At 40.9% G+C, this 17,479-nt stretch overlaps 1 protein-coding gene across 1 annotated transcript; it reads left to right on the top strand.

The window, feature by feature from the left end:
- The first annotated feature begins 3,335 nt into the window (after window positions 1-3,335).
- BOLL (boule homolog, RNA binding protein) lies at window positions 3,336-15,160 on the top strand. The gene is given in 11 exon segments (XM_054169078.1): window positions 3,336-3,353; window positions 5,129-5,272; window positions 5,523-5,614; window positions 7,445-7,499; window positions 8,164-8,239; window positions 8,547-8,719; window positions 9,789-9,860; window positions 10,830-10,877; window positions 12,604-12,726; window positions 13,940-14,011; window positions 15,131-15,160. Coding segments are annotated over 11 exon segments (903 nt in total).
- Window positions 15,161-17,479: the final 2,319 nt, after the last annotated feature.

A 17,479-nucleotide genomic window follows, 5' to 3' on the forward strand; every position in this document is an offset into this window, starting at 1 on the left:
GAGCAAAAACATTTTTTGGACAACCAGAAACAAAGTAGGAGGTAGAGAAAAAAGGGCAGACAGAATGGTGAAAACTAGGATGGGGTGAGGAGTTATAGCTCATCTAGAAGGGAGGTGAGCCAAACTAACACAAGAAAGGGAATGGTATGGGAAAAGATGGAGATGCCATACCAGAGAAATGTACGCACCCATTTGAATAAATGGAAAACTTCCCAGGCACAAGCAATTTCCTTTTGCCTTTCTCACATAGCACAGGCTGCACTATTTTTAGCCACTGGCGCTCCTTAGATGACCACACAATATGCATCTAAGCACTTTCAGAAGGTCTCCTCGAAGTCCTTTAATACATAAGAGCTCTTGGCTTTTTGACTGTTCTGGTAAAGGCTCAAGGTGTAGAAAGCCCATTCACAAACTCCTAAGAGAAATTACTGTGGGCATCTTCCTTAATTACAGATTTTTGTTACTACAGACAGAAGCCAGGCTTTTAGTAACATCCTGAGAGATGCATTTATGAAACTGAGAGCGGTAAATAATCTTTCACCAAGTACAGTCTGGGTCTTCCTGTCTGACAACAGCACATTAATGCTCATACTTTGATAGAGGGATCTTAAGCTGCTGGTAGGAAAGCTGGCATTGTTATCTACAGATAAGTAATGGAAGCAAAAAAGGCAGTATGTCTTTTCCAAGGTGAGGGAATCAGTCGGTGAAATCACAGTCTATTGCTAGGCCCATTCAATCATAAAATCATCCTTGGCTTTTTGTGTCTGGATAATTATTTTCCTCCTTTCTCCCCCCAAATAATTTTTCCTCCCTTTTTCCCCTCTTGCCTTTTTTCAGCATCTCTCTCCTCACTTAACCTCTGACTTTCTCTGCTGCTACAAAAAAAGGACAAAATGCAAGAGCCTGCAAGAACCAGCACAGTCAGACTCTTGTCTTGGTCCAGCACTGCCTTTTAATTTGTGGAGAAAACAGTAGAGATGACTTCATGCTGTGTATGTTGCTGACATGCAGAGTCAGAAAAAACCGGCAGCACTCTTGGCTTCCTTTGAGGGTGACTCCCTCAGCCAGGATCCAGGTCCCTTAATGAAGCAGGCACACAGTGCTGGAGCAGCCCAGCAACTTCTGTTGTAGTGGTTCTGCCGTCTCTGCTGGTAATCTTGTTAACTTTCCTGGATCTTCAGGCTTTCAGTTTTGTAAATTAGCACGAGAAAAAATAGCTCAGTCTTTCTTATTTATGTGCATAAACCCTATTTTTGTCGGAATGGCTTTATTTTAAATGTAAGTGTCCCTGATGTAGTTTTTTTTAACTTGAAGAGAAGGTGCAATGTAGAAGATACAACTATTAAAACTGCGTAAAATACACTTTCATGTCTCTGACTGTCTTTATCCTTTCAGCTGTTCTGTCTTTAAACTCCCCAAATGAAGCATATGAAAGGCTTGGACTGTTATGCCTTTCACATTATTGAAGTGTAGTGCTCTTCTTAGGATAAGCTTTGGTGCTGTCTGATAAATATTCATGGAAGTCAAGGAATGAAATTCAGCTGAGTTCTGTAATCTCACAAAATAACTATTTCTATAAGATCTCATCAAATCTGCTAGAAATGCCTTTATTTTTATACCATTTTTTCAGCTAGCTAAAAAAAAAATCACTATATTAAAAAGTATATTGCTATCTTTTACAGGGACAGAATTTTTAGAAACTCTTTATTTTTCAAAACTCTCATTTTATTTTTCATTCTCTGGGGTAACAGCAATGTTGCAGAAGCTTGTAGGTGTTGAAACAAGACTAGAAAAGTAAGGAACACTGTAGAGTCCTGCCAGGAGTGTGCCCTGCCTGCACGCAGAGAGAGGCAAATGATGTCATTTAGATGGAAAGTCTTGTTTGGTTTAGGTTGTATGGCTATAATTTGCATAAAGGAAACGTAAGCAGAAAGGCAGTCAGTGATAAATGGACCCTACACTGATCCTGAGATTGTGTCTTGGTGTTGAGCTGCTGTCTGAGCCTGTGAATGTTTGCTCACTTTGAAAAACAGCTTTTCCCCTGGAGTGGTTCTCCTGGCACATGTTTGCATTCTAGCTCTTGCCCTCATTAAATCAAGAATTTCTGCCAGGCTGTACCTTGTAACTACAGTGATTATGAACTTGACATTTGAATCACTCCTTTTTTTTCCAGACCTGTTTGGCAGCAGAGCTATTTTCAGGGCAAACTGCATTTGCAAACAGGGTGAAATTAGGGAAAGGGGGGACAAGTTGCAGTGCTGTTCATTAAGTGATCACAGAAGGACACCTGACACAAGTACCATTGGTACTTCACCTCGGCTTCACTAAGGACCGAGAAAAAGGCAGGGGAAGAGTTAGAATATTTTGTCATAAGGATGTTATTTTCTAGTCCTCTCTGCTAGCAGAGCCCTAAACACAGCTCTGAAGTCATCCCAGGACTACCGCTGCTCAGTCGTTTTGAGGGCAGCCTGGCTACTTGAGAGTCTGTGAGTTGAAGCAAGGGCTTTCACTTCATCCTGACAGATGCAAAATCTAAACTGTGTTTCAGCCTCCCTCAAATGTGGTGTGTTGAGCCTGACCCAGGGAACAGCCTTACAGGGCGTTATTGTATTCCTGCCGTTAAAGCCAGGTGAAGTGCATGACCCTATTTCCCCTCTCCTAAAAACCCAGCTGAAGTTTATTACCTGCTTTTCCGGGTGGTGGGGACAGGCCTGAAAGTTGGTTCCTGGGCTGCCTGGGGCTTCATAGCTTCGCTTCTCCCTCGCTGGCCTCAGTGTGGCCAACCTGAAGTCTGTTCGGGGCTCTGCTGTGTGGAGGCTCGCTGGGGACACGATCCCTGCGGGGAGGGAAAATAAGCTATACCGGCGGGAAGCGGCAGGGGTTCGGCGGCAGGGGTTCGGCGGCAGGGGTTCGGCGGCAGGGGTTCGGCGGCAGGGGTTCGGCGGCAGGGGTTCGGCGGCAGGGGTTCGGCGGCAGGGGTTCGGCGGCAGGGGTTCGGCGGCAGCCCCGAGGTGGGGCGGGCGGTGAGGACAGCGCCGGCACCTGTCCGGGAAGGGGCACCCTGGGCACCAGTTCGCCGCAGGGCTCCCTTGAGGAGGCGATTTCCACAGGGAAAGCAGAATTGATAGGTGTCGGGAAGCGCAAGGCCAGTTGTAGCCGGGACGAGGAAGGGCTGCTCCGTCCCTCCTCGGCCTCCCTCCCATCAGCAGCCCCTTCCTCAGCCCACTTTTCATCGCCGTACCGGTGCTTGTCGGCCGGGCACGGAGCTGACCCGAGGAACTCGACGCGTGCTGGCAACGTGCTGGGACTGAGGCCGTGGCGGCGACGACGGAGAGATGGAGCTCGACGGCGCGGTGAGGAGGCTGGCGGGTGCCGGGGCCCCTTCCCGGGGCCCCTTCCCGGGGTCCGGGGGGCAGCCCTGGCGAGAGGACAGGGAGCGGCGCGGGGCGGGGAAGCGGAGCCTTCCCGCCAAAGTGTCTTTCTCTGGCGGCGTCGGTTGTGGGCCTGTCCCCCGGCCGCGGGCTGCCGCCATTTTCTCGGGGGTGCCTTGCTCCTCTGGGCATCAGCTCCCCTGCCTCGGGGGTGCTGCCAAACAGATACCTGGGGAAGAGTGCTGTCTGAATTCCGAACTTGTAGAATTGATAAGATCTGTTAAAATAGAAGTTGCTTGGGAGTCAGCTGTGGGATTTAGGCCTCTGTAGCGTTTGACGACCTGATCGTGGATGCATTGAATAGAAAAAGTGAAAATATTATCAATTCTCATCAAGAGCAATTGTCAGAGATGCTACATAATACCTAGAAATACTGATGAATATACATATCTCTACAGTGCTTGGGGGAGATGGGGGTGTGAGTTAAAAATCCTGTAGGAACACCTGGTTAGGCAAGTGACATGCTGTTAGCACTTTAGATTTAATTCTTTAAATACTGTGGTTTAGTGCCACATTGGTATTAAGAAGAGGAATGGGAATACAGGATTTAAGGTTTTCAAATTCGCTGGGATTTACTGTGTTGAGAGTTAACAAGCGGTGTGTTCAATTTGCCATTTCACAGAATTGTCAGTGTTGGAGGGGACCCCGAGGATCATCTAGTTCCACCGCCCCCTGCCGTGGGCAGGGATACCCTCCACTAGATTTTTGAGGTTTGGGTTGCTTGGTTGGGGGTTGTTTGCTTGGCTCTTTTTTTAATAAGAGCACTCTTAAAACTTGTATGGAGAAAAGGAAATGCAAGGCCTTTGAGGTAAGGAATGTGTTTTGGCTGTGGTGTCAAGCATTTGTTGTTATTTCGTAGTTAAATGCAGATACTTTACCACTGTACACACTTGTTAAATGATTGTACAAGTAGAATATTGTGCTTGGTGTGTGAAAACAGTCTTGAAGCCTTTATTGCAGTGCTGTGTGGCTGCTTTAAAGCTGTCCTTTTGAAGTGAGGGCTGCCACTGTAAAGTAGTATTAATTTGTTCTGAATAGGATTTCCAGTGAAATACAGTTCTTTCACAATAAGTAAAAGTGGTGTAAGTGAAAACATCAGGCAGCCACCAAAAAAAAAAAAAAAAAAAAAAAAGGTTCCAGGAGTTTCCACTGTACTGTGTCCCTTTACATGAGCAAGGTGGTCCTTCTGCAAAGACAATTCCTCTGTGGATCACTCTGCATCGTGTTTGTAGACCTAGAGTGTGTTGAATTAACAAGTGCTGTTCTCATCAGAGATTGACTTTTTTATGTGGTGGAATTGAGTGCTTGGCACTTGGAAAACCAACCAGAAGCTGTTGCAGAGAGGAGAGCTTTGTAGATGTTTAAGAGCACAGATTGAGTTGAAAAGGTCCTTTATATATCGGCTTAAAGTAAGGGGCATGTAATAGTTGTAAATTAATCTCTGAAATTAGAATTAACTTGGGATTCATACAGCAGAAAAGATACTGAAAGTCAAACTTAAGGTTGTAATGTAGTAAATGGATGAAGTGCTTAAAACTAAGGTAGCTTCAATGCGTTGAGCTGCATTCTGAATAAAGATGTGGCCGATGTTGTGCAGCGTTTGCTCTGCCTCCCCCCAAAAAAATCTTGATTTTTTTTTTTTTTTTATTTAATAGCTTATAATGTGTAAGATGCTGAAAATATTTTCTTTCAATCAGCAGGCCACAAATCCACTGCCAATAGAATCTTTATCTTCATGCCTCAATACTGTGTCACCAGTGCCACTAAACAATCTGACCAGTGCTCCAGTGTTCGGAACAGTTACTCCAAATCGCATCTTTGTAGGAGGAATTGATTTGAAGGTATTTGCTCCCTCCTCTATTTTTGCCACTAAATGTCTAGCCTTATAAAAATCTATAGGGAAAAAAATGTGTGGGTGGTGCCCTTCACTCTTCCTATCCAAGGTCATAATTAGTTTATAGCAACCTGAAGAGTTTATCCAGAGTTTTACCATTTAAAATTCATATGGTAAATATTCACTGAATAGCTATGCAAACCAACTGGTGTTTTTCTTTTTTCTTTGTTTCTTTCCCTCTTGATTTACTGTACTAGACTAACGAAAATGATCTGAGGATGTTTTTTACCCAGTATGGAAGTGTGAAAGAAGTGAAGATAGTAAATGACAGAGCTGGAGTATCAAAGGGGTTGGTATAATAGAATAAGCATGTCATGGAACTTGAAAATGCAGCAGAAAGCTGGCTGACTATAGTAAATTTGATTGTAGTTTTCATATCTTGGAATGTTACTCATTTTATGTCATTGAGTTCAGTGTTTGCAGGTATGCAAAAATGTCTTCTTGCCTTCAACATCTACAGAGAAATGTTTTTGTCATTTACAGAACTACAGAACTAGTCATATTTTATAAGATGAAGCTGTGTGCAACTCAAAATCGATAGTTCTTTTGGGATTTTTCATTACAATAATTTAAATAGATAATCCTAAAAAGGTAATTTGGTTATTAAATGTATCTATTTCTACTGCTGGAATTCAGTGTAGAAAGGAGTCTAAGAATGAAGGAAGAGGTGAGATACACCTGATTGTGTTGGGGTGCTTGGTGTGAAGTTGTGGAACAAGAACATAGGGGGTCAAATACGATGATGAGACAAGATTGTAGCAGAGGGATTGGAGGTCAGCAACAAGTACCAACAAACAAATCTGAAGAAATCTTAAGAGCAATGAGGTTATTGCTATAGAACCCAAAGGAGGTTGGAGAAAAGGGATCTGTGCTTTTACTGAATTCCAAGAAATACCTGAGACTTATAGGTCATGTAAGACTGTAACTCCAGAATACCCAGTTGCTGCACAGTTGTGATGGACAATGCCTCACAGTAGGTAGCTGGAACACAATTTCTTGCAGTGATGTTGGGATTCCTTTCGAAATCCAAGCACAGGATTCACTGCTTTTCTTCAAGTCATTTAAGAAACTTACATGTTGTAAGACTGATTTACTGGTTTATTGTACAAAAAAACAAAGCCTGTAGGTAAGGTGCCAAGCTAGGAGAAGAGTTTCTGTGTTCTTGCAACTTCAAGGTGTTTCCAAATCCATGTAGAATGCGTGTAAATTAATAGCTGCTCAGAGACCTTTGTAGTCAGTAAGCATGGAAATCCTCACAAGGAATGCTGTAAACTTTGATCTGCTGCTTGGAGTGACAGAGGCCTTCTTGGGATCTTCAGAAATGTGCAAAAAACCCCTAAGTTTTCCAGAGATGTGTTGAAATTCAGAAAGTAGTTTGTTCTGGCTGTGGGGGAGAATCACTTGGGGGATTTTTACATGTGTTGTGGAACAGACTTTTAATTGTAAGATCAGACACTTCAATTTTGCTACATCCAATGGCCTAGATTTCTCTAGGAATGAGTTGAAGGGGTTTAATACAGCAGGAGTTCTGTGTAGAAAGATTTCCTGCAGCAGTTGGAAGAGCTATGGTAAAAGACACAGTGTTATGAAGCATGAGAATACTTCAGTGTTGATTGCCACAGAACTCCTCTAATGCTAGTCATGTCAAGAATAATTCACAGATAAACACTGCTGCTTTTTCAGAGACCTCAGTATGGTGAATAGTGCTTTTGAATGTTCCACAGTTGTTGCTGAAGTAGGTGGGAGCTTTGCTCAGAAGTATGATATGATCACATTTTCAGTGTCTAATCTTGGGCCCCCATGAGTGAGAACTTCAAAATCATTTAATAGAAACAAAGGAACTGAAGATGTGGGCTGAGTAGCAAGAACAATAAGAGTACAGCATTGCTTTCTACATGGGCTGCTCATTCATTGTATAGACACAGTAATACATGACCACCTACTTAAATACACTAAGTAAACTATAACTAAAGTGTCAAATTAAGATTACAGTTATTAATGTAATCTTTATTTCTACAAGTGATTTCCCTTCCTCTGCTTTACCTTTTAATGCCACTTGTACTCTATAACAAGCAACATAATGCAATGTATGTGAAGATGTTCTGTGACTTTGATTTAGGTATGGCTTTGTTACTTTTGAAACCCAAGAAGATGCACAGAAGATTTTACAGGAGGTAAATGATAGTCCCTGTAATTATTATCTCCTAAATGAAATACTCTTCGTCATGTTAGACACTTAAGTAGCCCTGTTTGGCTGCTTTTCTACTTCAGATGCAAGCTGGCAAAGAGATCTGTTAAGTTTGGTCTGCATGGCTAAGATGACAGCTTAGTAGGATCAAAGACAGATGTATAGTGAAATCTGGAGCTAGGGGAGTTGCCAGTTCATAGTACAGTGTGTACAGTACTGTCATGTACAGTCTTTACTTTCTTAGCCTATATGTGCTCTAGAGAATGTCTATAGCTATGAAGAACTATAGACCCATCCTTCACAGTTTATTTAATTTGCTGTACTAGAAAAGCTTGTTGGAAGTTCTCTCTGCAGGTGCTTTTAGAAAAGCAGTAAATACATATGAAGTAAACCCCAAAAGTAGTTTTGCCAGTTATGGGTAGCAGTTGTTTTGTGAGGCTTTGTGATGAATAATTAATACTTGAAATTCCTAATCATCAATTTTGTTTGCAAGTCTAAGGCTAGACTGTCAAAGTTATTAGCATAGCTTTGGTGGGGGCTGAGTTGCACTGTGAACAAAAAGTAGGAAAGGGTGCAGCCTATGTCTGCTTCTCATTTTTTCTTGGATGCCTAGCTGTGTGGAAAATAATATCTTCCTCCTTCAATTCTAGGCTAAAAAACTTAATTATAAGGATAAGAAATTGAATATTGGTCCAGCAATAAGAAAACAGAAAATACGGAGTCCTCGTATGTACTTTTACTAGTGTCTGTATACTTGTCCGTGTGAATGTAAGCTTTTTGGAACTGAGATGTGCCTGGTCTTGTACTGTGTTATTGCTGTGTGAAACTGTTCAGGAGGAGTTGCCTGTGTTTAGTGATTTTGTGTGAATGCTGTCTTCTTCACCCCTTATTTACCCTGTCACCATCTGCTTTCATGATTCTGTGTTGAAGAGGAAACTGAGATGGCACTAGGCACACTACTCCATGTCCTTTCCTTTTGAGGCTTTTGCTTCTCTGAAGAGCAGAAATCATCTCTTTATGACCTACACATTAGAACAGTTAACTTACAAGTAAGTAAACTTTAAAATACTAATTCCAGGTTCCACTGTAATAACAGAAGCCGGTACAATGTACCTAACTACTTCAAGTGGATATCCTTATGTTTACCATAATGGAATGGCTTATTTTCATACCTCTGAAGCTGCTACTTCTTCACAGCCATGGCCAGTAAGTCATTTACTCCTGTGTGTGTGCTTTTCTATGGGCAAGGATGAGTGCAGTGTTTTCAAGTCTTTCCTGCTTCCAGTTTCTATGGCTATGCCTCGTGTTTGATCTTTAAATGGCTTCCTTTTATTAGTCTGTTTATTTTGTGTTTTTTAAATACTGCCGAAGCTTATTGTTCTCCTGCAGGGAACTCTTGCTTTGATGTGACTTCTTGGACAGGGTAGTTCAGAATCAGCATGAGCCAGCCCCAGGAGAAGTTTGTTTTGCTAAGGTGCTTATGACCCTTGGTTGGCTCCATTTATTATTCCTCCATGAGTGGTTGTTCTTGGCTGCAAACTGTTAAACTGTGGATGAAAAGAGACTGTAATACTAGATCAACAAAGTAAAAGTGCAGTTGGGTCATTTTTTTAGTAATTCACATATTTGACAATAATACTTGCTTCAGGTGGAAGATAATTCAATTTGCTTTAGAAGGCTTGGGGAACTTGTCCAGAATTTTTTTGGGAAGTACAGGAAGGGGTTGTCAATCAATTCAGGGTTGGTTTTTTTGTTGCTTTTTTGTTGTGTGGTTTTTTTTTTTCCAAAAGAGAAGGGTTTGACACAAGCCAGGCAGATTTCTAGCTGGTTTAGCTCCCTAAACTGGCTCCCTGTCAGATCCAGATGAGTGCTGGAACTAGTGTGAGTTAGGAGTGGAAAAAGGAACTTAACAGACCACAGAGTAATAGGGGTTGAGGACCTGTGGAGGTAGTGGGAATACATCAGTAATAAAATAGATATCTCTGAGTGCTTGCAAAAACGTACCCATGGGCAGGGTGATGGATGTGCCTAATGGTCTAGGTAGTGATGGCCTGGTACTTTCAAGTAAGTATGCCAAAGACTTTTGTTTCATCTGTAACATAGGCCCCTAAAAATAGCAGTGTTGGAGAGTCCAAGTGTAAGTTAAAACTTGGTAAATCCATTTTTCAAAGGGGAGGAAAGGTGACTCAGTACTGTGGTGCTCCAGACTGTTTTCAGTAGGAGTGACAATAGCTGACATTGCTGCATTAAGACTTGTAACTCTCTTCTTTTTAAGTCTCGCTCTGTTTCCAGTTCTCCTGTGATGGTAGCCCAACCTGTGTATCAGTCTCCTACATACCATTATCAGGTATCTATTCCAAAATGGGCTTCAGACCACTAGTATTCTTTCTAGCTGTGCAGTTATATTGACATCACTGTCTCAGGTCTGTTTATTCTCAGGAAATAAATAGTTCAGAACAGTAAAAACCAAAACAAACAAAAAAAACCCAACAACACAACACCACAATTTGAACTGCCATGAGGGATTTAATTACCCTAGAATACAACTTACTTTGCCTGTGTAACTACATGGTAACAATGAATATTTTTCTTTGGTGTTGATGGACAACTGGCTTAGTAACATCCTTCTATAGTGTAAGCCAAACTCCCGCTCAAAGCAGGGCTAGTTACATCGGCTTTCTTAGGAGCTTGTCCCATTGGGTCGTGTCTGCCCTGAGGGAGATTCCACACCCTTTCTGGACAGCCTCTTCCAGTGCTTGACTGTTGCAAGGAGAAAAAGTCTTTTCCTACAAATAGTTAATTTTCAGTGTTCCAGCCTGTGTCTAGTGACTCATGTTCTGAGCACACCTAATGAGAATCTGAATCAGTTGTACCCATGCCCACCTCCCCAACCCCCTGCCTCAATTAGGTAGCTGTAGACAGCAATAATTATCCTCTTCGACCTTTGTCCCAGTTATCTCAGCATGCTGGCATGTCTGCTTTCCAGTTCCCTAACCACCTTGATGCCCTAGTACTGGGTTTATGCAGTATATCTGTATTTCTAATGTGTATCAGAAAATAAACTGTTTTGTATCTGCTGTTTCCCTCCATTGGGCACAATTCTGAAATGCTTCATTTTTTTAGAAGCATGGGAAATGCCCAAGTCAGAAGCTGCGTGAAGTAAACAGAACTATGTTCCTGAATTGTTTGGGTGCTTAATGAAAATGATACTACTTTTTAATTTATAAATTTGAGAAGGGTTTAACACAGGTGTGCTGGGAATTCCAGTGTGCATGTGTTCTTAAATCATGTCAGTAATACCCTTGTTTGCATTTAGGCACCAACAGAATGTCTCGGAAGTCAGTGGCCGTGGCCTGTTGCACAGGTAAAGAGAGCTCCTATTTGCGCTGCTGTACCATTAGTTTGCATCTATTTCAAAGGACAATGTGGTTATCTAACAGTGACATTTCCCACTACTCGCCACACTGCTGGAATAAATTAGTCATAGAAAGGTGTAGATTGGTAGGGACCTCAGGCATCATCTACTCCAGCCTCCCTGCCATGGACAGGGATGCCTGTCAACTAGACATGGTAGCTCAAGGCCTCATCCAGCCTGGCCTTGAACACCTCCAGGGAGGGGGCATCCAAAACCTTTCATCATTGCAATCTGTTCCAGAGTCTTGCCACCCTTGTACTGAAGAGCTTCTTTCTAAGATCCAGTCTAAACCTGTTCTCCCTCAGCTTAAAACCTTTTCCCTTTGTCCTATCACTAGATACCCTTATGAAAAGTCCCTCTCCAGCTTTCCTGCAGGTGGTCTTCAGGTGCTGGAAGGCTGCTCTAAGGTCTCCCTAGAGCCTTCTCTTCTCCAGGCTGAACAACCCTAACTCCCTCAGTCTGTCATCACAGGAGCCTTTCAATGATCCTTGTGGTCCTCCTCTGGACTCACTCCCAAGAATTTCATGCCCTTGTTATGTCTGGGACATGAGAACTGAATGCAGTATTGGAGCAGAGTTGAAGCGTGGACTCCCCTCTCCTGCCCTGCTGGCCACACTGCTCTTGATGCATCCCTGCCCTCAAGCAAAGTCCAGCACATCATGCAGCTTGCTACCATTGGGAAACTTACTGTGGCTGTGTTCAATTCCACTGCTCGTGTCACTGACAAAGATGAGAACTGCTGTAGTTTAGCATCACTTGCTGATGTTGCAGACTGCATAAAATAGCATTGTTGAAACATGAAATACAAATCTGTTGTAAAGATACTTTTTTAAACACCCACACATGTCCCACCCTGCCTTTCCCAGCAAGATGTGTATGAAACTATCTAGTAAGCTCTCAGAAGCAAGTTAAAACTGCTGTTGTGCCTGATAGGAGAGATGAATGTTAACTAGCTCATTAACTGATAACTAAATGCTGTGTCACTGGAGTGTTTCCTGCAGAAACACCTGGAGGTGATGTGAATTCAGACCCAGACCCTTGAAATAGGAGGAAGAACCAGAAACTGCTGACCTAGTCATTTTGAGGGGACACTTTTGGTTTTGTGATCTCTTTTAACAGAGCTTAATGTGGAAATCTTGACATATGAGGAGTTTGAAGAGTCTGAAGCTGAGAAGAGGACCCTTAAGCTTGAACTCTTCAAACTGTTAAATTACTTTAGTAGCAGCCAGGATTGTCCAGTTGTGGTTGGTTCCACTCTGTCAGTTTGCTGCTTTGGTATCAGCCTGCTGAATTACAGAAATCTTGTGGGGTTTATCCTCAAACAAAAATACCTGTTGGATTTTTTCTTTTCAGGTAATGATTTTGTAAGACATAATTATGCTCTATCATCTTGAAAGTTAGCATCAATGTAATACATGTTAGGATTTCTCTAACAGTGCTTTTCAAAATGTAAATCTGAAAAATACACACAAATGATGAAAGAACATCATTGGTTTAGCCTACTACCTGATCTTAATACTTGCCTCCCCCTCAGTTTTGTTAGGTTATCAATGATGAAATTGACTTTCTGTTTTAAAAGCTTATCTTTGTTTATTTATGGCAAAGAAGATTGTACAATAATCTTTGGTATTAATAGTGCATAACTTGTATAATTTGTGAGTCTGCTTTGTTTCAGTCTCCTGTCTCTTCTTCATTGGTGTATGTGCAACCATCAGAAGTCATTTATCAGCCTATAGGAGTTCCCCAGGAAAATGGATCTATACCTCCCCCTCTTCTAGTGGAAACTGCAGCTCCTGAGGTACCTCTATAAAAATAATTACTTAAAATTGAAGTGTTTATCTGCAACTGAAACATAAGACTTTAGTTAAGCACAGGCAGTTCAGAGGACCTCTGTCAGCAGCTCCCTGTACTTTACCTTGTGCGTGTGCTGCTACTGTTAAATCATTTCAGTTGTCCTCTGGTTAGAGAATATCTTCCTGTTTTCTAAGAGGAGGCTTTAACTCTGGAATCTATTAGAGGGTCACAGGCTTACAACAGCAGAATAAAGACTAATCAGTCTGTTTTGTTAGAAAATAGCACCCCATACAGTGGAACTCAGACTTCTCAGAACTGAGTCTATACAAGCCATTATAATTTCCTGAAGTAATTCTTTCTCTGTGTGAGTAGAAGTTTGTTTCTAAATATTCTGAAGATCAGAATGAATTGAAAATAGTCAAATGACTACATTTTTTAACTGTGGGGGTTTTTGCTTCTGCATCAATAGTATTTCTAACATTTCTTAGGAGATTCTTAATGTTACAAGAAGGCCATTTCTATGAAGTTGTACATTTAAAATGTGAATATCTGGCTACAGAAAAAACTTACTGTCCTATTGGAAAGGTATTATGATTCAGTGTTTAACAGGGATGCCAAAAGAAATGGTGAATTAGGACAGTAATCAAGTACTTTATAAAAATACTTGATTAATCATATTTTATTTCTGCAAGAGTTGTTTTAAACCTTGTATTTCAAACATCTGAGGTGGGAAATCCTGACCTACCCAAGTAATTGAATTTCCCTACAACAGTATTGAATAATACAAGACTTTGAATGTTAGTTAAGGGATATTTGTGTGTAGCATGCTCTCAGTTCACAGGTACACGACTTTCTGATGCTAACAAATGCAGTGTGTGGAAACTAAACTGGTATATAATCCAAAGAAAAACCTGTGCACTTGTGTGTAGTCTCTTGTAAGTTCCACTTAGATATGAGTGGTAGCAAAGCTGGTTACTTCTGTCAAGGAAAAGTAGTTGTTTTTTTACATTGGTTCAGGTAAACTAAACTTCATTGTGGTGTGGAAAAGAGAAATGTAAATATTCAAATGTTGGGTTTTAAAAAGGACTATATAGATAAATGGAGCCCACAGTTTGAAGTTTTAAGGACCTGCAATTCATGGAAAAGGTTTGCAAAAACATCAAATTATGAAACAAGCTCTTCTGCTCTATTGTTTTGTTTGGTTTTTTTTATACCAGGTGTATTCTGATCTTGGAGTTCAAGCACTTCAACAGCCTCATGCCCAGAGTGCTATCGCCATGCCTACACATGTGAGTATCAGACTGAAACAATTAAGAGGTGTGGTAGTGTTGCTGTCCTTTTTCTAGAATGGGCACAGAAAGAGGTGTGGGGATGGAAACATCCTTTTTACATGAATTAACAAATAAGGAAAACAGCAATATTGCAGAGAAACATTTTTTTCTTCTCTTGAGGCTTTGTTACGGAGGCTGTACGTGTTACTTACTTGGGAAATGGTTGGGGAAGCAAAACCCGTGACTAGTTAGTTTAAAACTTGAGATACAACGCTGAGCCTGAAAAACACCTATGTGGAGAGAGAATGGTGAACCTCACTCAGTTCTTTGAGATGATGGTTAAAAGTCTTTGTCTCTGGATCTTGAAGTTCAATTACATGCAGCCTTAGATAAATGCCTCATGCTGTGGAGAGGTGGAGTTTTGGGACAAAGCACTAAAAACCTATGAGTTTTTTTCTGTGCACCCTGATTTTGAGTGGCTGTTCTACAAAGTGATTTTTTTTTCAGTGTCACCTGATAAGTTGCTGGGCTTTTAAGTTCCCAATTTAGGGCCCTTTTGCCTAAATTAAGGTTAATGTGAGTTGATGTCTAACCTAGATTCTGCCTAGGTTTGCCTGATACTAAAGGACTAAAGGTCCTTTAGTAACAGTAGTTGCACTTCATATTACAGCACTTAAGTCTTTCATAACAGACACAGAGGCCAAATATCAGTGCCATGTTGTAGGCTTCTGCATGTATTATTTAAATTCATTTTACATGTCTTTGAAGTGAACAGTAATTTTTTTCCCAGACTACTGTGTAACTATCTACTAAGTATCTCCAGTAGAGGGGGCTGTGACATTGTGTTGTCTCAGAATAAAATACAAGTACTGCAATTAAAAAAAACTACAACGAACAAACTCAATATGAATTTGGGAATACTAATCCGAAGTGATTTTTATCTTGTTGTTAAGAAATAATTGAAATGGAATTTTCATAACACCGTATAATAGCCAGATTGGATTCTATTTTCTAATTGCATGAAACCACTTGGAAAGAATGGCAGTAGTAGTCTCAGATTTAATCCCAGGTGTACATTTAATGTATCAAATAGAAAAACAAGCTTTTTCACCTTGAAACTTGACTTGTCTGTCTTAGGGCCAAGGCCATACAAACAAGATAGTATGAAGTAGGATACAGAGTAGAGCATGCAGTAATTGCACCAGCACCATGCCTTACCTTGTGGCAAAGTAGTTAACTCTGTGATGTGATAATGTGTTAATTTACAGCAGAGTATGTGCATGGGTGGTAAAACCATACTTGGTTATTGTGGCATAAGAAATGAGCTGCAATCCGGACTTAGTTACATCTCCTAGTGTAACATTTGCTATGTTTATTCATAGCTTTAGAAGTGATTTCACACAGTCAAAGCTGGCATAACCCAGCAATTTATTCCATTTTCCACACCACCCATTTCCTGTGTGGGTAAGAGTTTTTGTCAAAGAAATGTTGTAGCTAAAGATGAAGCCCCACTCCCACCACCCAAAAAGGTCTGACTTAAACTTGGATCAGTTCCTAAACCAATTTGTCAAGCAACTGCACAAATTCTTGTACCTACACAGGACAGAGTAAGCAAGACTTGTGTTACTAATGCAGATTTAAACTTGATGAAACTCAGAGTGCTATTGTTAATCCTGTCCCTTCCTTCACTGTACTGCTCATTCTTCTGGTTTTCTCACAAGTCTTACCCATAATTGAAACTGTTCAGGTCTCAAGCAGATTCACAGATAGAGTTGCTGAATTACAATAATTTTCTTCATTACAAGATGTCAAATAGTTTTTGACAGGTTTTAATTTTCCTTCAATTTTGATGAGTAGTTTTGGAATAAAATTCTTTTTTCACATTTTACCTTTTCACTTGAGGTTTTGAACTATTCCATGTGTAATGAAAATGATCAGCCTGTATTCTGTCACTGTGGCTGAGCACTTGGTGGAGAAAAGATGAAATGTTGACAGCAGACTGTATTAAGCAAGTGGTTGTGGCATTACCACCTGCTTCCCAGCTGCATGAATCTGCTGCTGCTGCTAGGTGTAGTCTTGTTAAAATAGCCCCATGTCTGCAGCTTGTAAACTGCCAGTAGTGGCCATAATGAGCAGATGCCTGAAGTAATGACCCTGCCTTGAAGGTAATCTGTAACTTGCCTCCACCACTTCGGGAAGTGCATTAGAAATAGGCAGGCTTTGCACTAGGAGCTGTAACTCAGATGGTGAGAGTGGGATGGGTACAACCAGTATCCAGATATTTTTGGTTGTTGTAGACTTCTTACAGCTTTTAGATGAAGCTTGAAACAGCATGCATTGCAGTCATACTTCAGTGAGGTCACAAGGGTTGAGCAAACAGAAGGGCAGAAATCTTTATTGCAGACAAAAATGGCAGATTTTGTAGCTAGTGGTTGCATTGTTGTGGACATATATAAAGAACTTGCTTCATAATCATAAGCCATGTAGCAGTTAACCAAGGAAGCTTCAGTTCTGGCAATTCATTTATATTTCTATATTCTGCCACTTAACTAGCATTTTGTTGTTGTGACTTTGAAGTATGAAATTTGTGATAGCTTTAAATGAAAGTTAAAACAAAACTTTCCCCAACTTCTAACTATAGCTCATTGAGATGCAAATTTGGAGCTTAAGAGCAGGTTTGACTCAGATACTGATCACCTCTTCTTAATCATATGTTGCTGTTGAGATAATGATCCTTCATGTCTACTTGAGCATGTTTTCTTTGGGGGATTATAGCATGTATTGTTCAGGAGTATAAGAGGTGATTCCATTTCTAGACAGATACATAAGACTGATGTTCATTTGCAAAGGCTGCTGGATGATGCTTTTTTAGGGATTGTGAGACACTTTTCATCTCTACTGGTTCTTCTGTGTTTCAGTTCCAGGTTCTCTTTATTTAAGCTTGGGCATTTAGCTTCAAGGAGAAGATTAAAAAAAAAAAAAAAAAGGGGGGGGGGGGGGGGGCAGGAAGGAAAAAAGTAGGGGGAAAGGAGGAGGTGGGAACCAAACCAACCAATATTGCCTAGAAATCTTCACTTCTGTCCCCACAACAGAGCAGTTTTAGCTGTCAAAATGGCTATCTTCCTTAATCCAGTTCTTGGAACCAAAAGGTACTACACAGAGGTGTGCAGTACTCTTTTTTTAAGCTTATTCCTCCTTCAGAAAGTGGTCTGAAAAGGCTTGATGCTTGACTTTTTTTCTGAAAACCTCATTAACTGAGTTTTCTAACAAGAACTTATCAGTAATGGAAAAATGTATCCTAGTTTTCAGAATTTCTGCAAGTTTGATTTGTGTCATTGCTCTGTTCACAATATTTTTATGATAGCTTTAAAATGGAATTTTCTGCTTACTGTAAGAAAATGCTTTTTAGAAATTTCAGGTTGGTTTTGCTTGAGTGTTTGCAGTAAATTTGCAGTCATATTGAAAAGGAGGAGGAAAATCTTCCTG

Source organism: Dryobates pubescens, chromosome 2, assembly GCF_014839835.1.
Source record: "Dryobates pubescens isolate bDryPub1 chromosome 2, bDryPub1.pri, whole genome shotgun sequence".
Classification (NCBI taxonomy): Eukaryota; Metazoa; Chordata; class Aves; order Piciformes; family Picidae; genus Dryobates; species Dryobates pubescens.